This window comes from Medicago truncatula, chromosome 3, assembly GCF_003473485.1.
Source record: "Medicago truncatula cultivar Jemalong A17 chromosome 3, MtrunA17r5.0-ANR, whole genome shotgun sequence".
NCBI classification, from domain to species: Eukaryota; Viridiplantae; Streptophyta; class Magnoliopsida; order Fabales; family Fabaceae; genus Medicago; species Medicago truncatula.
The window spans coordinates 42,317,575-42,342,099 of record NC_053044.1 but is presented as its reverse complement, the minus strand read 5'-3'; the positions used below and the strand labels follow the sequence as shown (position 1 = coordinate 42,342,099).

The window sequence follows — 24,525 nt, the reverse complement described above, 5'->3', positions numbered from 1 at the left end:
AAGAAGCAACATTGGGGACAAGGTGTATGTGCCTAGACTATCGTTGCAACCTTCAGACACCATAATTCCATACAAGTTCCAACGTAGGCAGTTTCCTATTATTGTTTGTTTCGCAATGACCATTAACAAAAGTCAAGGTCAATCGTTAAAACAAGTTGGCATCTACCTACCGCAATTTGTATTCTCTACGGCCAATTATATGTCGCAGTTTCCAGGATAACATCAAGGAAAGGTTTGAAAATACTCATAACTGACGAAAATGGAGATTACATTGATAACGCAACCAATGTCGTATACAAGGAGGTATTTCATAATGTATAAGCTTCTACGTACAAAGAACCAAGTCATAATTCCACCAACCTTGAACCATCATTTTAAATTTTATGGATATATTGTATTTTTATTTCTTACTATATGATCCTAGGCTTGGTACTATACTTTTTGTAATCAACTAAATAATTATCCATACTTTAAATGCCCGTGCGTTAGCACGGGTAGGGGAACTAGTTTATTAAACATGTTTCCTAAAGTAAGTACACCCACAACCTCCTTTATTTTTCGGGTAGGAAGAAACTTAATTGGCTTTGGTGGTGGTCGAAATTCGAACCCCGGACCTTGCATATTTTATACATTGTTCATATCAACTGAGCTAAGTTCATAAGGACAGAAACTTAATTGGCTGACTGCTTTTCGCAATCTGTTCGAGACAATTTCTCTCTAAATAAATAGCAATGTTGTAAAGTTAAACACATGGTATAACATTAGTGACCACTGACCAATAAACCATGTGGCACTCTCCACGGACATTATTTTGTGCGACTTAACCATGACAACACTCCTGCCTAGAACTTTCTCTCCAAGCCTTCTATTCTCCCCCACACGCACTCTGTGTGTTAGACAAACTAAAATCTTCACTTTTAAAACCATTTCAATTGTTAACCATGACAAGAGATCTTAATGCATATAGTGGAGTTGATGTAGGTTTACAAGCTTTCGTCATTTATGTAGGTAATGCAAATTTCTTCTGAAAGAGCCTTTTAACATATGTTCTCTTTGGTACAAATTTTAATCTTAAAAGAATACGTATGCTTGGTTTGGTGTTAGGAGGGAAAATGTATCGAGGAACTACGGGCTACGGCGTTATCAAATTGGAAAAGGTACGTTGAATCAAGGAATAAACACATTACGAAACACCCAAGGAAAATAAAGAAAACCCACAATCAAACAGTAGACAAAACAATTAATTAGCATGACAAATTAATTATCATCCCCTCGGTGTATTTAACAAGATCAATAATAAAACTAGCTACAATATTTTTGTCTGAATTATTTATTATATACACTGTTTGGTTAATATTATAAACAAAAATATACAATTAATAATGTACATGATTTTTTATTATAAACCACATATATCATTTAACAAATGAATATAAAATGTTGATTTTTGTTTATAATAACGATCAGATGACCAAGAACAAGAAAGGCATGACCGCATAAGAAGATCGTAATTAATAAATTCTGGAAACAAAACAAAGAAAATGAATGTAGAACTTTATTTGCTTCAACAAGCCTTTTTATTGGACAAAAAGGTCAACATTAAGTCCTCAATTACATTACTGCGAATGTTAATTCCAAAGAGTCAAGTAGACTTTGATAACCTTTCAAAAAAAAAAAAGTAGACTTTCATAAGAAATACAATCACAGCATTTTCATCATTTTTGAGTTTTCTTGCGTAGTTCTTTCATCCATTTGAGGCTCAACACACTCTTCCCAATTTTGCTCACCTTTGATTCATCCTTGCTTTTTTTCTTGTTTTTCTCCGATACTGGATCAAAAGGGTCTGGGTTGTTGTCCCATTGATCTGCCCATGACAAACCAGAATCCATAATTTCGTTGTGTTATTTTGGATCAGATTTTTTTTTTTAAATGACGAACTATATGAAATATTTCATACATGTAATTTACTTATTATAACTAGCTAGTAGTTTATAGGATGAGGTGATCATTTTCCTTCGTATGAGTCAACGCATATTTTTGGAAAAAGGTTATTCTGGATTGTCCTATTAAGGGTGTTTATACCATAATTCCATCTAAATTAATCCCAATGCCACTTTGATTAGCTCATGTCCTAAAATTTTGGTCGTTATGATTAGTTAATTTCCAACTGTACACTCTATTTCTGCTCATCTAATCTCTTATTCCCAACTTCTAATAAAATAGTTGGTTGATTATCCAGAAATATTCTTTGATTAATTTAGATTTTGTTTGTTAATAATTTATTTTATCCGTAGGAGCACTTTTCAATGAATGGCATTTTAGAGAGCACAATCATTATATATTTTATTCAATAAAAAAATATGTGAGATTGGTTACTGCTATTATTATTACTTATGGTGAATTATTTTTCTAATTGTTGCTTATGTTAAAAATCAAAGAGTATAAAGTCACAATCATCGACATATTTAGAAGAATTAAATGGTGCATTTTTTTTAGAAGAATGAAATGGTACATGAACACTCTTTGGGTCTGTTTGGTTAATCTAAAAAAGAGCTTTTAGCTTTTAGCTTATAGTTTATAAGCTCGTTTGACAAAAAAAGCTCTGTTTGGTAACATTTTTTCACCATGAGCTTATAGCTTATTTCACGAGCCTATAAGCTATTTTTCAGAAACTATTCCAAGTAGCATTTGAGCTTATAGCTTATATCTTCTCACTTTTTCTTCCAATTTTACCCTTATTATTTCATTTAAATTGTATTTTTATCCATTATAATTTTTATAATAAGCTACGTAATAAAGACTACTATCCATTTATTCCAATTTTTGTATATATATCAGCTCGCCTTTTTTTTTTTGAAAAAATATATACCTTCGTTTTTTCTTTACGAAACAAAATACTATTATTCTATTAGTGTTACCTTTTTTTTTTTTTTTTTAGGTAAATGTTATTTTCTTTATTCTCTGTTATTAGTATTACTCTATTAGTGCTACCTTTTTTTTTGTTTTTGAGGTAAATGTTATTTTTTTTATAAAGTGGAAACACTTAAATGATAATAAATATAAGATAAAATTTTAGTGAATAAAATTTAATTTAATTTATAATACATAAGATATATTAAATTAATAAATTTAAAGTATTTTTTTAAAAGAAAAATTAGTTTACAAAATTACAAATACTTGAATTAATGATGTAATTTTTATTATGAATTAAGAATACCCTTTATGTCATTTTACATTTATCAGCTAGTTGAACCGTTATTTTTACCAAACACTTCAGCTAGCTTATCAGCTAACTTATCAGCTATCCGCTATTTTTACCAAACAGAGCCTTGTTCTATTTTTTTATAATCGTATTATAGGTCCAAAGTATTCTACACTCTATTAATGGATCTCTACTGGAAAACTAGTTGGGCACAAAAGATGACTTATGTCCTGTTGGAACATTGGTGTGAAGGTGGAAAGAAATTGGAAGGTTGGAAGATTAAACACCGAGTAATTAAACTTTGATCTAATGTTTTGTGAATTGAAAAAATATAGTGTGAGGTCCCACATAAAATAGGATATCTTTTTGTATCTTTTTTCGTATTGTTTAAAAACGACCACGTTCCATCATAAATAGTATACTTTGTTGAAATTAAATCACTCCAAAATTTTATACATGTTTGAAATCAAATTGAAAAACATGATGCGAAATCCATGTTGGTTTTCTCATGAAATTTTTAATCTACAACACACCTAAAATTAATGTCAACCGATGTTCGGGTACTAATAAACAACCTGTGCAATCGTGGATGTATCAGCACACCATTATCATGTATTTCCCACAAACCAAAATTAACTATTGATTCTAATTCATGTATTCCAAAATTCACAACAAAGCTTGACATTGCACTTGTATTCATATTGTAAATCATGCATCAAACAAACTTTAAAAAAAGATGTGAGTCACAATTGTCGTTTAAATACTCGTGTTTATTATTGGTCTTCCTTTTCCATGATATCTCAGTTGGTAAAGACAATACATGATATATATAATGTCCGACATTCAAATTCCGGACACCACCCAAAAAAATACTAGACGGTGTAAGACTTTTAAATCCTTTTCCATACTAGACGGTGTAAGACTTTTAAAAAAAGTTTTAATCAACTTCAACAATTTTATCATGTAAATAGATGTGTATGCATACAGTCCTAGTGAGCTTAGCTCAGTTGGTAGTGACAATGTATAATATATATTGTTGTGAATTCTATCCGAAATCACACCAATAACAACTTGATGTGTGGAGCAAGGGATAATCAAGCAACCAAAATCAAAGCGTATGGAACAATTAAATACAAGCCAAAAGTAGAAAACAACGGCGAGAAGAACACAAAGAAGAGAAGAACACAAAAGAATTTGTTGACCCAGTTCGGTCCAAATTGACCTAGTATAGGGGAGAGAGCAGCCCTCCGATCCACTATATGATGAGTAACGTTACAAAAGAGAAATCAATGGGTTACAAGAATAAGTCTCCCGCCTAATTCTACCCAAAGTCCCAATCTCTTCCCGTAACCAAGAGACTCAATCCTAATAGTGTTTCCCAAGGTGAATCAACCCACAAACCCTAGTGTTTGTTCCGAAGAGACAAACTCTATACAAACCCTAATTTTGTTGTTGCCTTTCTAAACCCTTGTTTCAGCCCCCTCTATCTCTCTCAAAGTTTGCTATACAAGGTCTATATTTATAGTAAAAGTTTCGCTTAAAATTTGGAACAAATCTGCTTAAAATCTGTAACAAATCTGCACCCAAAAATATGTTTCTGTTATTCGCCGCCAGCGCACCATCGTGCCACGATTTTTCCAATGCCTTGCCTAAAAAACTGAAACCTCCATCGTGCCACGTTGCCTTGCCATCGTACCACGATTCTGCAGAAAACCTAATTTTAAGTTAACTCTCACATATATAAGGTCCGAAGTTCAAACCCCGACTACCACTAAAAAAAGATGTGTATACATACGGTTATAAACAAATAATTTGATATATAAACGATGAAATCTAATTAGATGTGCGTAAATGATTTTTTGCACATTGGCAATGCACAAGTTAACTAAAAAAGTCAACATCCTCACAAAACTTGATTTAGAGCTATCAAATCAACGTAAAAGATTCACTTTTATTTCAATTTAAAAATGTGTCAAATACAAGCATTATTTTGACAATAATATGACCAATGTTGTATTTTTCAAAACATACATTTCAGGCAAGTTCGAGTGGTTATAGCAACAATACAAACATATTTGTTTTCTTCTTTCAAATGAGAAAACATACATGAACTGTCTGAACCTTGGAAAATACTTACTTGAACACAAGTATTTGGACACTAAATTTAGACACACATACATAATTGAGAAAAGGTAGAAAGAGAAAATAATTAAATAGTGTTTATTTTTTAAATAATGAAATAAAATGTATTTTTATATGCGTGTGCCTAAATAGTGTGTCCAAAAGCTTGTGACTGTGAAGCCCTGATACTTCAAAATGGATGACGTATCGTATCCTCTACGATCCTGCACCGATATCTGCCTGATAATTTCCGATACGTATCAGGAGAGTATTCGAAGATTAATTTTTTTTAAAAATAATTATTTGATACTTCCCGATGCGTATCAGGAGAGTATCCGATAATTATCCTGCTCTAATACCTGCCCCGATATTTCTCAATTAATGTTAACTAAAATAACTTAACTCTTGAGTACTGGTGTGTTTCTTTTTTGGATATAGTGCTTATTTTTTGGATTGATAAAGTATAGCACTAACAAATGTAGTATAACATTGATGATGCTCTTTTTGAGATATATTGTGTATGTAATTGACTAATCATCACTGTCTTAATCGTCAATATTATTTATATTTATGTTGATGTGCTACAAGCCCATGACTGATTTCTTTTGTTTGTTAATGTATTTGCATATTAAAAAAAATGGTTATAATTATATTTGACATTTAATTATATATAATTTTTATTAACGTATCTCAGCCGTATCATATCTTGATTTTTTAAATTTTCTCGTATCAGTGCAGTATCGTATCTGTATTGTATCTCATATCCGAGTTTTAGAGCTTGTGACCATGGAAGACTTTCTCCTAAACCTTTTATATATACGTAACATGTAACATCGGGTGTGTTTGGTTCAGAAGAGAAATTGAAAAGAGAGAAATAAGTAAGAGAGAGTTTGTGAAGAGAGAAAATGATGAGAAATAGAGAAGATTTATGTATTGTTTGGTACAGGAGAAAGAAGAGAGAAATAGAAGAGAAAGAAATGTTGTTATTTTTAAAAAGATAAAAATATCCTTGATAAGACAACATTATAATTTATGATTAATTAAAAAACCAATGGCATAATAGACTTTTTTGTCTTCTTCCCTCTTTCTTCTCACTTTTGAAGAAAAACAAAAAAGGTATGGAGCCCACCATTTATTCTTCTCTCTTCTCAATTTCTCTTCTTGTCAGACAAGAGAAATCTTCAACTTCTCTTCTCTTTCTCTTTTCTTTATCTCTCTCTCCTCTATTTCTCTCATACCAACACAAAGGCGTAGAGTCCTTTGGGTCCAAAGTGGTTAAGCGATTAGGTCTTGTTTGACGTGAATCACAAATCGAATTTTGATTGTCATCAAGAGATCGTGATTTGATTATGAGATTTTATTTCAAGTGTTGCAAAACATGATATGACTTGTATAAATTAGTGAATGATTTATATATTGAGTTGCGTTTGTCATATAAACAGAGTTTTGGCCCAATCTAAAATAACAATCCTTATTTATTAATTTTATCAGGTCTGCAGTAATTTAACCTAATTTTTTTCCGCTCATTTGCTTTATTAGGTTTGCAATTATTTAACGTAACAAATTCATTCGAAGAAAAACATTGCACAAATTTCATTCCTATCCTCTTGCCTTTTTTTTTTTAAGGAAATATTTTCTACACTTATTTGATGATGCACGTTTGTTCTAGAAACTACGAGCATATCATTATTTATTAATTTTATTAGGTCTGCAGCAATTTAACCTAATTTTTTTTTCCGCTCATTTGCTTTATTAGGTTTGCAATTATTTAACCTAACAAATTCCTTCTAAAAAAATGCATCGCACAAATTTCATTCCTATCCCCTTGCTTTTTTTTAAGGGAAATATTTTCTACACTTATTTGATGCTGCACGTTTGTTCTAGAAACTATGAGCATATCCTTATTTATTAATTTTGTTAGGTCTGCAGCAATTTAACCTAATTTTTTCCCGCTCATTTGCTTTATTAGGTTTGCAATTATTTAACCTAACAAATTTCATATAAAAAAAGTGGATCGCACCAATTTCATTTCTATCTTCTTGCCTTTTTTTTTTTTTGCTATCCTCTTGACTTTTTTTTTTTTTTTTTTACAATATTTTGTACACAATACTAGAAAAATTCATCGCACTAATTTCATGCCTTTTTTTTTACAATATTTTGTACACTTTTTTTTGAACCAATTTCATTCCTTTCCTGTTGCCTTTTTTTTTACAATATTTTCTACACTTATTTAATACGTTTACAAACATAATACCCTAATTTCCATGAAAACTTGGCTACCCTGATTTCCATGCAAACTTGATTATATATACCAAACCCTAAACGTGTTTCTTTCAACAACAAAAAAATCCATAAACCGTGTAAAAGTTTCACAAACAACCCAAAATTCATATATTTTGATATTTAGAGCTTTGTAAATGGAAAAACGTGACCTTAGAACTTATTTTTTTCACCGTTACCAATTATATATTGCATTTTATTATTTATATGTCAATCCCTTTGCAATAAACTCGAGCGGAGCACGGATCAAAAATCTAGTGTTATGTAATTTCCATCATCTACAAATGTTTTTAATACATACTCAAACTGGTGGTATACATAATTAAAGAACCGTATCAACTCAATAATCTACACTATCAATATTTTAAAATGATTTTCAAAACTATAAAAATAAAAATCTAAATATATAACACATACCGATTAAACTTAATAAAAAATCAATTAAACTCAATGAATTTTTCTATAAAACTTTTTTGTCGTTATTCTAAACGCTCAAATTTTTAAGATAAAGAGATCATGATAATTGAAAGTTTGACAATAAAGTAAATAAAAGTTAAGTAAATATTGTTTTAGTCATAGTTGTTTCACCATTTAAGCTAAATCCACTTGATTTTTTTTAACAAAACTCAAATATATATTTTTGAAAACTAAGTGACAAAACTCTAATATTAAATAATAATAAATAATACAACACTTTACAAAATAAAATGATATAGATTATTATCCAAAACCACTAAAAAAAGATTACAGTATTATCCAAAAAGAATATTTAATTTAGTTTTTCAATATAAAGAGACACACATGTCCACCTCAACCTCATCCTCCTTTACACATCAAAGCCTTTACTTCACGCTGACAGATTTTTACAAAAACCCAAAACCCACCTTCTACCCTTTTATTTACTCTTCCAACATTTTTTACTACAAAAAAATTACAATTGTAGATAGAAAACACAAAAAACATTGTCTTTTCCCTTTCCTCTTCTTCTTCAATCTTCAATTGATTACAATCGAAGAATCTCAATTCCGTAGCAAAAATGTATTTATCATCAGAGAAGCCGCGCCCAATCGATTTCTACAAAGAAGAAGCACGCGACATGATGATGGAAGTAGTAACCAACACCGATCTTCAGCCACCACCACCTCCACCGTCGCAACACCACCACCACCTTCAACAACAACAACCGCAAATGATTCTCACCGCCGAGAGCAGCGGCGACGATCCTGAGATGGAGATCAAAGCTCCAAAGAAACGCGCGGAAACCTGGGTTCAAGACGAGACACGAAGCCTCATTGGTCTACGACGCGAGATGGATTCATTATTCAACACTTCGAAGTCGAATAAGCATCTTTGGGAACAGATTTCAGCGAAGATGAGAGAAAAGGGTTTTGATCGGTCACCGACTATGTGTACTGATAAATGGAGGAATCTTTTGAAAGAGTTTAAGAAAGCAAAGCATCATGATCGAGGTGGTGGAAGTGGTTCTGGTGGGAAAATGAGTTGTTACAAAGAGATTGATGAGATCTTAAGAGAGAGAAGTAAGTGTGGACAATATAAGAATGTTGTTACACCTACTTCTAAAGTTGAATCTTCTTACATGCAATTTGATAAAGGTTAATTTTATGTTTTATGTTTTTAGTTCTATATTTGATTTCATGCTATGTTTCGTGTTTGGATAATAATAATCATTTTTGTGGCAAATTTTATTTGATGCTATGTTTGGATAATTGTTTATGTTTTTGATTTATATATGCAATTGTGCTTATTTGATTATAAGTTATTATGTTTGATTTGTACACTGTAGCTCAATCTTTTTTTAGTTAAAAACTGTTGTCACAGTCATGTTATGTTGTGAACCCCAAATTTGTACCTAAAATTGGTGGCAGACAAGTCACAAGTGTGTGTTTATGTAGGCTTTCAAACGTGTGTTGTGAAATCAAATCCGGAGTGAACACGATAGCCTGTTTGTTTCGAAATCTAGGGGAAGCATGCGGAAAAATTGCTTACCGATGCACTTTTTACCAAAGAAAGTTTTTGTCGTTTATACTAGAATCTATTTTTGAGTTCTTAAACGATAATACCGGTGTTTTAAATAGCGGCTATCGACCTTTTGCGTAGCAGGATCTGAACAAAACACTATTGTTCCAGAATAGAGTATTTAGTACAAAATATTGTGAAATAGCGATGCTATAACACAATTGCATAGTGGAATTTGAACAGGCCGCTATTTTCCGTGATCCGCAGTTGATAACACTTGCACAAACAGGGCAGAAGTGAATCTTTTAGAATGTCGGTCACACTAGTTGCTGTAGTGGACCCATTAAGGACTAATATGGCAAATACATGGGGTTTTTATGGACTACAGTGATTTGCAAATACTCTAGGATCAACGTGTCACTTCTCTGAATTTTGCACTAATGGGTTTATGAGTTTACTCGTAAATAATGCGACTTTTGAGGTAATAATGGTAGAATTCAAACTATTTTTGTACAATGCATGTCCAGTGATGGTGTTTAAAGCCTTTATAACTCCGGGGCATCGAACTTAAATCCAACTTGTTATTGACAACACTTGACTTGTGGCACAGATGCATAGGCAGTTTGTGTAATAGAAATCGTGTATGTAGCATTAGTCAAAACCAAAGAGTTAGCAGTCAACCAAGTCCAACAATTTGGTCCAAAAAGAAGGGCTGATTTGGTATCTTTCTCAAACATTATGGCTTGAAATATTAGGCCGTGCTTCTTGTCTTATGAAGTGGATATAATTCAACGAAATGCCCGACTATTAAAAACCTAAGTATCCTTTTTGTAACTGCCTAATCAACTACATTTTCCAAATTCCAACAAATCCAGTCCCAAAAGGTGTGCATCTTGGTTAAAATTGCTATTTTACATGTTTGTATCGGTGTTGTTAAATAGCAGCTGTAGCGGCCCTATACCACTACAAGGTAGTGGAATTTTGGACAAACCGCCATTGTTCCACAATATGCTATTTGGTACAAAATATTGTCAAATAGTGGGTATAGTGGTGCTATAGCACTATTGCACAGAGGAATTTTAACAGTCCGCTATTTTCCACTCTCCGCAATCGACAACATTGGTTTTTACACCTTTAGCTTTTATTAATTTTAATCTTCTACGCGAAACCAAAATTTGGAGTAAAGAAGAAGCATTTAGTTGGCCTGTATAGCTTTAGGAAGTTCGCTTGGAAGTCAAATTAATACCTTTGTTAATAATCTACCCTTAGTAGATACTCAACCCATATCAATTGATATCAGGTCTGATAGCTGTGTTATTTTTCTCTATGCTTACGATCTTTGATATATGAGAGTATAAATCACTGCAATTTGAAGGTTCTCAGGGGGGACAACTCCTACCCTCTTGAATCATCAAACCCAATTTAAGTGAATTGGTAATTTTTCCCTAGTTGCTGTTGAGTCATGACATTTGGATGTCTGTCCTGTTACAATTCCGCCCATTTTGTCTTTAGGAACAGTTAGTTGACTTGTTATGTTGCTGTGCAGGTATTGATGATGCCAACATTTCTTTTGGGCCCGTTGAAGGTATGTCTTTGAAGTCAGCTTTTTATTTTCTACTCTATGATAGTTCACTTGTGATGTGTCTTAGTCCTAAGATTATTTCATATTTTTCAGCTAATGAATCATGTAGGATTTTGATTCCATTTGGCCATTTGGTTTGGTTCTTATCCTAGATTGCTGTACTGGAAAATAACAACTAGTGTATGATACATTCAAACCAGCGACTCACCAACCTAATACCCTAGCCAAGTTGAATACTGGTCAAAGTTTTACAATATTTAAAATCTCACATGTTATTAAATTTTGTAAATTTTATGCTAATAAACTTAGTTTTGTAAACAAAATTGCAAAATATCAATACAAGTCAAGTTTTTTAAAACTATAATTAAATATATCTTTGAATTTTATGTAATATATTACATAATAAACGACTATTCTACTAAAATAATGTATTCACAAAATGGGAATTTATATATGTACATATTATAATTCAAAAGTATATTTTTAGTATATGATTTTTTTTTAAAATATATCTTTTACTCTTCAAATTTAAAAGTATATATTATTTCATAAGTATATATATATAGCAATCTAGCCGAGATTGGATCTAATAGGTTAATATATTATAGTTTAATATACTATACAGTAAACTACTATTCATAAGTATATATTTCAAATTTATATATGTTTAATATGTATTCACAAAATTTTAGTATATGTTCATAAGCAATGCACTGGTTTAAAGAACATATATATAGCAATCTAGCAGAGATTTGATCTAATAGGTTGACCACACAGGCCTTTGGTCCGGTTTATGGTTGAACCAGTCGAACCGGCTGGTCCTGTCTCGTTTTCTAGACGCACATGATTGCATGTGAATTTAACTGCTACCATAGGTGACCTGTTACCTTTTTGCTGTTCCTTTTTCTTGTAAACGTTCCATATAATGATAAAAACTATTAAAAAGAAATGTACACATTGAAATGTTACTTTGGAAAGTCTATTGAAATGAAAATTCAAACGCCGTACTAGTGTAATCTGTAGGAATGTTCTGGTTATTGCAATTTACTAGGAATTCATTCAGCTCATGTCTGGCTGGTAATTATTTCTTTAAATGGTGGAAAAGAGTATTGTTGTTGCTCGTTGCAATCATCCATCAGTTTATCTTAATTAAAATGTCCAGCAGTAGTATTTAGGAAACGGGGTTGTATTTAAAGGATTTAGATATATGTGGGATATCATTTTGATGTTTAGGCATTCATTCTTTCCAAAGTAATAGTTCCTTCATGTTTCTCATCATTCTCAAATGCCTGGCAATTAGCTTCTGGAAGACCAACGCTCAATCTTGAGAGAAGTTTGGATCATGACGGGCATCCTCTTGCCATTGCCGCAGCAGATGTAGCAGCAAGTGGAGTCCCTCCTTGGAATTGGAGAGAAACTCCCGGAAATGGTAAGCTATGCTATGTAAAGGACTAGCTCATTTTCTTTCTTTCTTTAGGTTAATTGCTTTTTTATTTCTAATACTGGTTTTTCATATTATGTCAGGCGGAGAAAGTCAGTCTTGCTGTGGAAGGGTTATATCAGTCAAATGGGGTGACTATACAAGACGAATAGGTATTGATGGCACTCCGGAAGCCATCAAGGAGGCAATTAGGGCCGCTTTTAGGTTGAGAACTAAACGCGCTTTTTGGTTGGAGGATGAGGAACAGATTATCAGAAGTATTGACCGTGATATGCCTATTGGAAATTACACTCTTCACCTTGATGAAGGTTGGGCTCAGTTTATTCTTTTAGCTAACTTGTGCAAATAAAGTGGTTTATTTTACTGTTAATGTCCAGGAGCTTAACTGTTTAAAGTTCATGTACCGAGATTTGAGTTTGTTGACCCCTTACATTTAGGGCATACACTGCATTTCACCCAAATCGTATTTTGTGCACCATTTCTGTTAACGTAACAATATATTATCATTGCAGGAATGGCCATCAAAGTATGCCTATATGATGAGTCTGACCATATCCCTGTGCATACTGAAGAGAAGATATTTTATACGGAGGATGATTACCGTGATTTTCTGGCACGTCGAGCTTGGACAGGTCTAAGAGAATTTGATGGTTATAGAAATATTGACAATATGGATGATCTTCGGCCCGGTGCTATATACCGAGGCGTGAGTTGAGGGCAGGTGCATGGTATGAACAATCTTCAAATATTTGCATCAAATGTCTAGAGAAGTGGAGGGAACTGTGAGGATCTTTGACAATATATATGTGCAGCATTAACCTGAAACTGTATTTGTTTAGTTTGATAATGCTGTTTATAAATTAGTCTATAATAGGATAATGAACAAGTTCTTTTGCCTTGTGTAAATATGCATTGACAGTGAGAAAAAGAATTATTGTCAATATATTCTATGGGATAATTTTCAATTGTTACTTCTGCTGCTGGTGAAGTTCTCCAGGATAGTGGCATATTCTTTTTCTGGCACGTTGCTCAAGCTGGAATCTTTTGAACCATCATTATTGTTAACCATAATCAGACGAACATTTTGTCATAAAATTTCAATCCTAGAAACTTGTAGATGAAGGAATGCAAGATGTGATACAAGACCGTGGAGAGTTTGCTTTACCCACCTGTTGCGACGGTCGAGGCCCAAAGCAGCAGAGGAGTAGAGCGAGACATCGTGAGAACAAGGCACTGTCTGTCAATATGATAGTCCATAACCATCACATCACAAGTAATTATATTAAGTTCCTAAAAAAAGAAGTAATCATATTAAGTGACATGAGTTATTTACTATAATAAGTGGTTACGATTGTTCAAATAAGCTCTTCTAGCTTTCTAACAATTCCTTCAATTCCAAACCATACATCTCCAGAGATTTGCTTTTATGAACTCCTTTTGACGTTTTCATAATCAGAATTGAATTAACATGCTCAAGAGTGATTCAATAATTCATAAAACTGAAACAATGAAGTCCATTAAACCAAATCTACGAAAGGATTAGGTAAATGTCTTGAGAACCTCCCCCTTACACGGCTGCTTACCCAACCAAATATGATTTATGAAAAAAGGAGTATTGGAACGAAGTTGTAGCAGAGCCACAAGACTATAAGAGCATCTCTAACGAAGTATCATAGAGTTTTATGGAAAGATGAATAGGTATTTTTTGTTCTTCTCATAGGAGGAGTGGCAATGTGGATTTCATAGAATTTGGTGATGAACCTTGAGTGCGTGTTTGAATGAGATAATTAGAAATTTTTAGATAATTTAAAATTTTAGACAATTCAATTGAATTTTCTTCATTTTAAAATATTTTCGTTTGGATAGAGTAATGAAAAAATTTACTTGATATTAGTGGCCGATTTAAAAATTATGAGAGGTCATTTTTCAATTTTGAAAATTTTGAGGGGTTGAATTGTAATCTTCAAAAAAATGGAATTGGGAACAATTAGAAAATTTATAGGGGTTAGTTTGAACTTTTTGAAAAATATAGGCACCAACTTACAAATTTTGAAAAAATTATAAGTAGGAAGAAATTTGAAACTCCTAAATTTTAAGTGTCACTAAAAATTCTTTAAATTTAATAACTTTGAAAAAATACTTCATAATTTTTCATCATTTTAAAAATTCTCCCTCCTTTCAAAATAATATATTCTCCATAAAAAAAATTGATGGTAATCCAAATTTTTTAATAAGTGTGTAAGACTAATTTAAGTAATGAAGTTGAGCTTTTAAATAAAATTAACAGAGTAAATGTAAACAACTAATTTTTTTAATAAGTTTGTAAGACTTTTAAGTGATTAATTTTGCTTATATTTTATAATGAAGTGAGAATGACTTATAAATTTAGAATATAATTAAAAGAAAAATGCTAAATAGCACGATAACTTTTTCGTGCTAATCACACGAATGCTATTTCTTATGCTTAGTTGACCTTATCAAACATATTTCTCTCCATTTTTATGCTGTGTTTTCATCTTCATATCCCCTTCTCCATTTTTATTTTGCTCGTAATGCACTGCACAATCCTCGTCCATTTGAAACAATATGGTTTAATGTGAAATGATGAATATTTAGATTGTTTTGTGATGATATCTATCTACTTCTTTTCTTTTTAAGCTACAGTGCTCTGCTCCCTTACCACTACCTACCTCTCATCTATTTTGTGCTTCATTGCTCTGATCTCTCTCATGATTTTTGTATAAGCCATGGCAATGGGATGCAACATGACAATGGCGGTGGCACTAGAAATAAGAATTATTTGCTATGATTAATATTAAAATAATAAAACAAGTCCAAAAACAAAGAGTTTGTAAAGATAAGTGTGCATTCGTGTGGCATGCACGACAAATTGTTTCGTACAATATAGCATAACTCTAATTAAAATATACAATAATAGACATTTTGATATATTCAAGGCACAACTCAGCCAAAATATAATTATAAAATAATTTATACATAGGCAAATACGAAAGTCAGTGTTTATCTCAACTTATTTTAGTCGTTAATGTTTTTTTTAAGAACGTTAAAGTTGTTTGGTAAACATTTTTTCTATTTAAAAAATTTTTGTTCTACGTTCTAATGTGTTTTTCCCCCTCAAAGATTACGACCACGATTTTTTTTTTTTTTCTATTCCGAGAATTCTTTCTATGTTAAAATGTGTTTTTTTTCTTCATAGATTACCTCCAGAATATAATTTATATTATGAGTATTCTATCTACGTTATAATGTTGAATAATTTGTTAAAATATTTTAAACACATTTAAAAAGATTATTGAGAAAAATAATATTTAACATAAAATCGCTGCTTTCAGTTAAAAATAAAACATAAATTGTTGAAAGAAAAAACATTAATCGTTGCTTTCAAAAATACATAAAACATAAAATCGTTGTAATTTTTCAAAGAGAAAAGGACATAATCATTAAAATGCATTGAAATAAGTAATAACGTGCATAAGTTATTTAACAATTATATTTTGGTTAATAATCATTGTCAAGGCTTGCGTAACTTACTGCTTAAACCTCCGTCCCGTAATAAATGACCTGTTTGAAAATGTGCAATTTTGACATAAATTATTTTGACCATATTTTTCTACTAATATAAAAAGATAAATAATATCATATAAGATATCGTTAAATTCGTCTCGATGAGTATTTTCAAAATATCAAATTTTCATAATTTTTTCCAATATATTATTCAAGATATTTAAACTCAAAATTACGCATTGATATACGTAATTGGATCAACTAGGTCACTTATTAAGGGACGGAGGAAGTAACATATAGAGAACTTTACGGTATAGAGAGAAATATTATAAGTATCTATCTATCATTATAAGTATCGAATTGAACGACACAGAGAAGAATTATAAGTATCTATCTATCTTCTATCTATGTAAAATGAACTTGAGTTCTTCTTTGCCTTGCATTTTGACTATGTGGCAACTCTAGGGTTCTCATGCAAGCATTACGATGATGTGGCAACATTAGAGAAACTTTTCAATCTCTCTTAAAAAACTTCTTATTGGGCCAGCATACACTGTGTGAGTGAAGGAAAAGTCCCTTACTAACTATAACTGCCCTAAGTCCCTAACCAATCATAGCTAACTCTAACTATACTTAGTTTATCAGTTAAGTCTAATCTAATGTACAAAATACAGCTGGCTTGTGTAACAAGTAACCATGCTAGAGACTTGAGTAAACTTTTACTGATAACCGTTTCTGTTAGCTTACATTTTCACATTCTCTCCCGCCATATCATTTTTTTCATTCTAGAATACAACTTTAATTCTCTTCTTTCTCTGCGCACTGAGTTTTGGGCTTCTGCTTTCAACTACCACAGTGAGTACAAGAATTTCTTGTCCTTGAATTTTACACTCTGGTTTCTCTCTCTCTCTCTCTCTCTCTCTCTCTCTCTCTCTCTCTCTCTCTCTCTCTCCTGGTTTCTTATTTTCAATTTCCTTCTCAACCCAGGTTGAAGCACCTTCTACGGGAAGCTGAAATCACAGAGCAAGGTTCTTTCCGTCTCATTCTTACACAGAAACTCAAGGAAGCTGAAATCATCAGCAGGACTTCTTCTAGTGATTAACTATCATTTAGTTTTCATGTACACTCCATATGTTGCATATTTTAATCTCATGCACCAAACCATACGATTTTGGATTTCTTTAGTTAATGTATGTTTAAAAATTATAGAGATGTCATATGTACTTTGTTGATCAAATTCTACTGATTTTGTTGCTAAAAATGTTTTGATCTATCTTTGACATGAATTCACAATTAAGCATCGTTTATGTTCGGTAAAATCAAAGATCTTGAAGTTTAAGTTCTTGATCTTAAATTTCAGTACGTTGCTATTTTAAGTAGTTCTGAGAATATGTAACCTCTGCTTTTTGAAGTTTGGTTTGAGGAGTCACATTGATTTCATCAGTTTTCAAAATTGTATAGTGGTGCATCTTTGAGTATTCTTCAGTCTATAAGTTAGTGCATCTTTGCTATTGTATAGTGGTGCATATTTGATCTTGTATATATAGTGGTGCATCCTTGATGTATGTTGATTAGTTCTTGATTTTAACATTATTTCTTTTCTTAACCTTAGAAAATGGTTGATACTAAGGAGCTAAACAAAGATGAGAGGGATGTTGTTGAAATAATGCTTGACCTAGAAGAGAAATTTGGAGCTCAAGCTCCAGTTCCAGTGCTTGGCCTTGAAGAGGAATTTGAAGCTCAAGCTCCAGTTCCAGCTCCAGCTCAACCAGAGGTGAGGAGGAGGCCCTCAGGCTTCGCACTCAGGATTTGCCCCAGGTTGAGGATGCTGGCTACATGGGGGCGGAAGAGGGCTAGAAATGCAAGGGGACCGAGGAGACCAAGGGCCTTTCTCACAGCAATTTGGGGGCAAAGGAGGGCTAGAAACGCAAGGGGGCCGAGGAGACCAAGGGCCTTTCTCACAGCAATTTGGGGGCAAAGGAGGGCTAGAAATGCAAGGGGGCCGAGGAGACCAAGGGCCTTTCTCACAGTAACTTGGGGGCAAAGGAGGGCGAGAAGTGCAAGGGGGCCGAGGAGGGCAGTGAGGGAGGACGGTCGGGTGAGGGTCAGAAGGTCGATGATCTGGTGGTTTATGGTGCCAAGAGCTGTAAGGATGTACTTGTTGCTGAGAAGGGGCGGAAGGCTGAGAAGGGGTAGAAGGGTCTGAATGCTGGGGGGACTAGGGACACAGCGAAGGCTCAAGGTACTGATGATGGAGCCAGTAATGAGGTCGAGGTTGTGAGGGCTTTTGTTGATGAAGCCAGTCATGAAGGCGATATTGCGAAAGATGAAGATCATGGTGGGATCCCGGTGGAAACCTTGGGGAAGTAGTCATATGCGGGTCATTTCTTGTCATCTGTTCAGTTTATGTGCTTTTCTTTTTCTTTTACATTGTTAGATATGTGTACTTACACAATTTGAATGTTTTCCTTGTAATAGAATGTCAAACATATTGTACTGCATTTGGATTGATTTGCATACATTTAGTTACATCCCTTATCAATGTATGATTTCACAGTTGAATTGTTGTTTAACTACAGATTTTTCAAAATTCTAAGCACACCAAATTTAATCGATCAACAACTCTTCTTAGTTGTAAAATAAATCCCCCAAGGTATGCCTTCAGATTATAATTCATTAGGGACAGGTATCATTCCCGAGAAAATTATTTCAGGAGACTAAAACCTTGAAAAGGAATCTTTGATTGAAAATATCAAACTTTCATGTAGAAGAGTGGGACATTGATCGGGAATTTAACCGCTACCATACACAACCTGTTAGGAAGTATTGACCATGACAAGCCTGTAGGAAATTAAACTCTTCACCTTGATGAAGGTTAGGCTCAGTTTATTCTTTTAGCTAACTTGTGCAAATTTAATGTGATACAAGCAGACTGTGGAGAGCACGTGTTGCCGTGCTGCATTTGCGGCAGAAGTCATATGAATAAGAGAATATTGAGGAAAAAAAGAGATAATGATGTGCATGTGAGAGAGAGAAATCAAGAGATTGCAGAAGTACTTGCCGCAGAGGCTCATGGTTCTGTTGGGCTAGATTGAAAAGATGTTTATTCAATTGGTCTTCAGGTGTGATAGATGTTGCACCTAAAATTTTCTAAAAATAAGAGATAGATGCTGCAGAGTGGTGATGATGGTTGGGGCACAAAGCAGTAGAGGAGTAGAGTGAGATATCATGAGAACGAGGCACTGTCAAGAAGACTTTAGTGGCTGCACAAGATTACAAGTCTATGACTATAAGCGTCACAGGTTATTATTATATTTAGTGACATAAGTTATTATTATAAAGTGGTTAAAAATGTTCAAATAAGCTCTTACAGCTTTCTAGCAATTGCTTCAACTCCAAATGATACATCTGACATCTCTTAGATTTGCTTTCTATGGTCTCCTTTGATGCTTTCGTAATCAGAATTGAATTAATAACTCAGAGTGCTTCACTAATTCATTAAACTAAAACGATAAATCCAACAAACCAGAACTTTGAAAGGATTAGGAAAAATGTCTTGAGATCATCCCCCTTACATGGTTACATGCACAACCAGATATGAACAAAGGAGTGCCGGAACAACTCTCTGGCAGAATCGCAAACTATAAGTATCATGTTATAAGCTCAAATAAGCTTCCAAAATTCGTAGTAAATGTTTCAAGAGTAAACCTTCAATTTGATATCACTATATGGCTACATTGGTCATTATAGATTTATGATAGATAGTTCTTAATCTTCTCGATTCATCTGTCACCCAGTTATCTTCAAAATAGGAGAGAAACTAATAGTTTGGGGATTAACTTGATTGTTTAAAAGAACATAGGAGGAGAGAGTAATAGTTTAATGGTCAAATTTATCATTTACTCTTGTTTCAATTGTAAACCATGCTCTTGGAGGATTTGCTTTTTGTATGATCTCCTTTTAACACTTTCACACAGACAGATTCACTAATTCATAACATTTTAATGACCAAATTAAATATTCACTCTTGATTCAATATTTCATTTTATTTTTTGACAAGAGTTATTCATAAATTTATGTATCTCCTTTAAATGCTAGAATGATAGTTCCAAATACCCATGATTAAGAAAGGATTAGGAAATTCCTTGAGATCATGGATGCTTCCACCGCCAGATTTGAATTATCATACTCGGAATGATTCACTATTTCATAAAACTGAGTACATGGATATGCTTCCACAGCCAGATTTGAATTAACATACTAGGAATGATTCTAGGAATGATTCACTATTTCATAAAACTGAGTACAATCAACCATAATTCTGAAAAGATTAGGGAAGTTTTTTGATATCCTTGCCAAAAGGAAAACATAAAAAAGCGAGGAATAATACATCTGACATCCACATCAGTACACATCTAACCATGTGAATAGAAAATTCACAACTGGCACAATCCACTTGATTTGGAAAAAATAACAGAAACAGAACAACATGACAAGAAAAGGACACGGGCGGCTAAGCTTTACTGCTCATCCCATTCGTCGTTCTTGTATGATACAAGTGTGTCAACCTTGTGAATCTGCATAACCAAAATAAGTATTACTTATAGCCAAAGGATAAACCATGTCTGTCGATAAATAACAAAATTGGTTAAGTCCAAATTGCACCTTAGTATCAAAGGAATGCAGTTTCACCATTTGTGGATTAGCAATCAGCTTTGGATCACTCTCAGTCCAAGTGAATGGAACTTCCACATCTGTGTTAGTATATGCTAACACATCAAACACACCTGAAACAAATAGCCAAATTCAACTAGGAGATAAAACAATATAAAATGAAGATTAAGAAAGAAAAAACATAAAAAAGAATCAAATAGTGGCAGCATACAAGGTTCATCCAAGCATGGCAAATAGGTGATACTTGAAGCTATCTGCCTCATAATTGCCTGTATCTCTCTCATGATTTCCTTGTCACTCTTCTCCCTTGACTCGCCCTTCTCGACAACCTCGTTATCAGTCTCAATGCTGAAATTCCACCTTTCAAGGACTTCACCAGTGGACTTGCTCATTATAACAAGGACAATCCTCTGTAACTTGCCAGCTTCAAGCCATTCTTTTCAATATTCAAACAGTTTGATAATCAGCAATGGTCCATGATAAAATCACAAAACAACCGCTGATTCTCAAATTTTAATAGGTATTGAAATCCCCAAGAAGAATAAGGAAATGAATGGTAAACAGTAATCTTAACATCTATTCATATTTAAGATTCCCAATTTTTCATAAATCATAAGTAATGAAGCACGGACACACCATACACAACACTAACATGTCAACATCAAAAGTAATTTAAAAAAAAGAATTAATTTTATGTATCGCATGTGTCGGCGTCGTGTTAACGTGGAAACTCGTCTTCGATCAGAAGTGTCGGTGCTACAGAGGTGCTACAAAGGTCATTTGTCACAACAATAAATCTGTTTCAATCTCTGCACATGACTAAATAGAGAACCATAGAACAACAACAACAACAGTAACAACAACAACAACAATAATAATAGAAAGAAACAAAGTAGGGTTAGGGTTGTTAGTTACCAGAAAGCTGAGCAGTTAAATTGGTTATAAAGGACTTAACACCCTCATCTTCAGTAAGCAACATCGGAAGGCCATATTTCTTCACCTTCACAAAGCTTTCTTCTGGATAAACACCGCGATTGTAAAGGATGCTGAACAAGTTCACATGTTAATCAATAATATCACGAAATTTCAAATAACATAACTAGAATATACGCTAAACAAAATGCTGAATCAAACCTGTTAGCAGCATATCCTGATGAATGAAAATAAAAATAATCAGTGGAAAATACGAAAATGTAGAAAAAATGAAAAAAATGTGAATAATAATAATATTACCGAAGAACTCGCTAACGATTGCTGCAGAACCACGAAGAGTGATTATGTCTTTGGTAACTGTTTTTGATGCCATGATCAAGTGAAATGAGAGCGAAATTTTGGTAGTTGGAATTGGAAGAGTAGAAGAATGAACTGAATCAAAAATGAGAGAAAAGAGGATAATAAAATAGGGATTTGAGTTGGAAAGAAACTTGTAGGGGAAGCGCCTTAACGGCTAGTTCTGCTTTTTTGTTTTCATTGCGCTTTTTCTTGTTTTTTATTTTATTTTATTTTTTATCCATAAGATTATTTTGAATTTGGTTATTTAACGGTCAAGATTCAGAATCGCCTTTTGTGATTCCCTTATAAAAAAATATTTTGATTATTAATATTGTCGTTGTTTACACGTAAAGAATATTTTTATTAAATATTTTTATCTTATATATCAAAAATCTTGTTAAATAGTTAAATCACATCAATTGTAGATTTTATTTATTTATATGTGCGAAAACAATTTTTTATGCACATATATGAGAAATTCGATGTGATAAAATATTGGAAATTCACAAATATTTTTAAAATATAAACATTAATGTAGACTTTCTATTAAAATAACTTTTATTTATTTTATATGTAAATGGGTGAAAGTGAATTTAAAATTTTAAAAAGTGTAACAAATCCGATAGAAGTATATGTCCATATTTTATATTTTATTTCTTTTATCCTTTAAAAAGGAGTTTTTCTATTTACACCCCATATTTTTTTGGTTACATCCAAATTTTCTTAAAAAATTTTTATAATATCAAAATTGCCCTTTTATATAAATTTTCTTAAAACCCTAATTTTATTCATTGTCAGTGAGTTTCACCCTCTTTCACCCCACAAAGCGATCGATCAAACAATTTGATGTTCAATATCAATCTCCATGAAAATTAAAGAGTGAATCAAAATATTTTTCATCCATACTCAATTGGATATAAGTAAGTGAATTTCTTCTTCTATTTGCTAGTTTCAATTTTTTTCCTTCAACTGCAATGATGCACTGTACGATTACGGTTTTAATTTACATTGGCAAGGTTAACTTAAATTCAGTTTAAGTAGGTTCATGTAAACTTAGTTTACATGAACCTACTTAAACTGAGTTTACATGAACCTACTTAGATTGAGTTAACATGAACCTACTTAAACTGAGTTTACATGAACCTACTTAAACTGAGTTTACAAAATCGCAGAACTGCGAAGCGAATCGCAGAACAAGGAAAACACAAAATCAGAACTGAGAACCCATAAAAAGAAAAACACAATCGATTGAAGAACAACACTTGCTAACCTGATTTGCTTCGAATTTTCTTTGAAATCATGAATGGACGTGAGAAAGTATGGTTTTGAAAATCTTCGCAGAACACAATCGATCGATTGGAGAATTATGGTTTTGGAAGAATGGTTTTGGGGTGTAACCAAAAAAGAAGGAATAGGCTTTTTGAAAATCAAATTTTATGAAAGGGTAATCTTGTCATTTTGGGGTGCAACCATGATTAACTAGGGTGCAACTAGAAAAACTCTTAAAAAGTGTAACAAACAATATCGTGTATATTAGTTAGCTTCTTAAAAAAAACAATATCGTGTATATCTTCTATACTGTTGACCAAACAAATGCTCTAAAAGACCTATTTACTTAGACCCAATATCAACATACCCAAATCCAGCGTTTGGGCTACTTACTCGAAACACACCCCTCTTAACGAGGGAGGTGCTCGTAGCACACAAGAGACTAGTTCAAACGACTGGCAACATCTCTTAAACGTGGCTGTAAATCTATCTCTTACGGTTACGATTCCCACGAACCTGTAACTGTCAAACCCCACGTGTGTCCTACTTACGGGACTTGCACCTCCATGATATATAAAGGGGACTCCTAGCAGTCTCAAATGTTAGATTCTTTTTAGGCTCTTAGCCCCCATTCTCGTTTAATTATGACATGAATGTCGGAGTGTCCGCAAGTATACACCCCTAGCCGTTCTAGTTGCAACGGTTGCCATTAACCACCGAAAAACGCCGCGTCGGTAGTCACCTTCTGATCAGGTACGAACATGGATCCAAGATGTTTTTTTCTTACCTATTTTACCCTTCATTTATACTATTTTATTTACTATTTTATTCTTTAATAATATTATTAAAAATTTAATTTAAAAAATTAGATTCCATCGAAATAGGAATATTACATCACAATATGAACAATATCTATATTATATATAAAGGGGATATGGATTTTAGTCTAACTATTTTATTATTTCAACTGTACCCTTAAATAAATTTTCTTGTATTAAAAGTTATATTGTTTGTTTTAATAAATGTTATATTGTCAGTGTTATTAAAAATATGTATAATATTTGTTAAATTATTATTGTCACTGTAAAAGATAAACATGATTTGCTGGGTTTGTTACAATTTGTACTTATAACTTTAAACAAAATTAAAATTTCATATAAAATATTGTTAATAGTTTACACG

General features: G+C 32.7%; 3 protein-coding genes across 4 annotated transcripts; 1 reads left to right on the top strand and 2 right to left on the bottom strand.

Moving 5' to 3' along the window:
* Positions 1-1,558: 1,558 nt before the first annotated feature.
* Positions 1,559-1,910, bottom strand: LOC11441069 (uncharacterized). The gene has a single exon (XM_003601788.3). It carries the CDS (start codon positions 1,887-1,889, stop codon positions 1,716-1,718), a length of 174 nt encoding a protein of 57 aa, XP_003601836.1. The 5' UTR covers positions 1,890-1,910; the 3' UTR covers positions 1,559-1,715.
* Positions 1,911-8,426: 6,516 nt separating this feature from the next.
* Positions 8,427-13,574, top strand: LOC11440408 (trihelix transcription factor GT-1). Of its 2 annotated transcripts, none has more exons than XM_003601786.4 (5): positions 8,427-9,216; positions 11,127-11,165; positions 12,463-12,591; positions 12,687-12,911; positions 13,116-13,574. In XM_003601786.4, the coding sequence occupies exons 1-5, from the start codon at positions 8,640-8,642 to the stop codon at positions 13,316-13,318; spliced, it is 1,173 nt and encodes a 390-aa protein (XP_003601834.1). In that variant the 5' UTR covers positions 8,427-8,639; the 3' UTR covers positions 13,319-13,574. The 2 variants fall into 2 exon arrangements, with proteins under 2 accessions (XP_003601834.1, XP_024635745.1); XM_024779977.2 differs by having other exon boundaries at positions 8,479-9,141.
* Positions 13,575-20,395: 6,821 nt separating this feature from the next.
* Positions 20,396-22,254, bottom strand: LOC11439056 (mitotic spindle checkpoint protein MAD2). Its single transcript, XM_003601784.4, has 6 exons — positions 22,036-22,254; positions 21,937-21,952; positions 21,718-21,848; positions 21,014-21,238; positions 20,794-20,915; positions 20,396-20,705 (listed from the first exon to the last, which is right to left on the bottom strand). The coding sequence occupies exons 1-6, from the start codon at positions 22,106-22,108 to the stop codon at positions 20,649-20,651; spliced, it is 624 nt and encodes a 207-aa protein (XP_003601832.1). The 5' UTR covers positions 22,109-22,254; the 3' UTR covers positions 20,396-20,648.
* Positions 22,255-24,525: the final 2,271 nt, after the last annotated feature.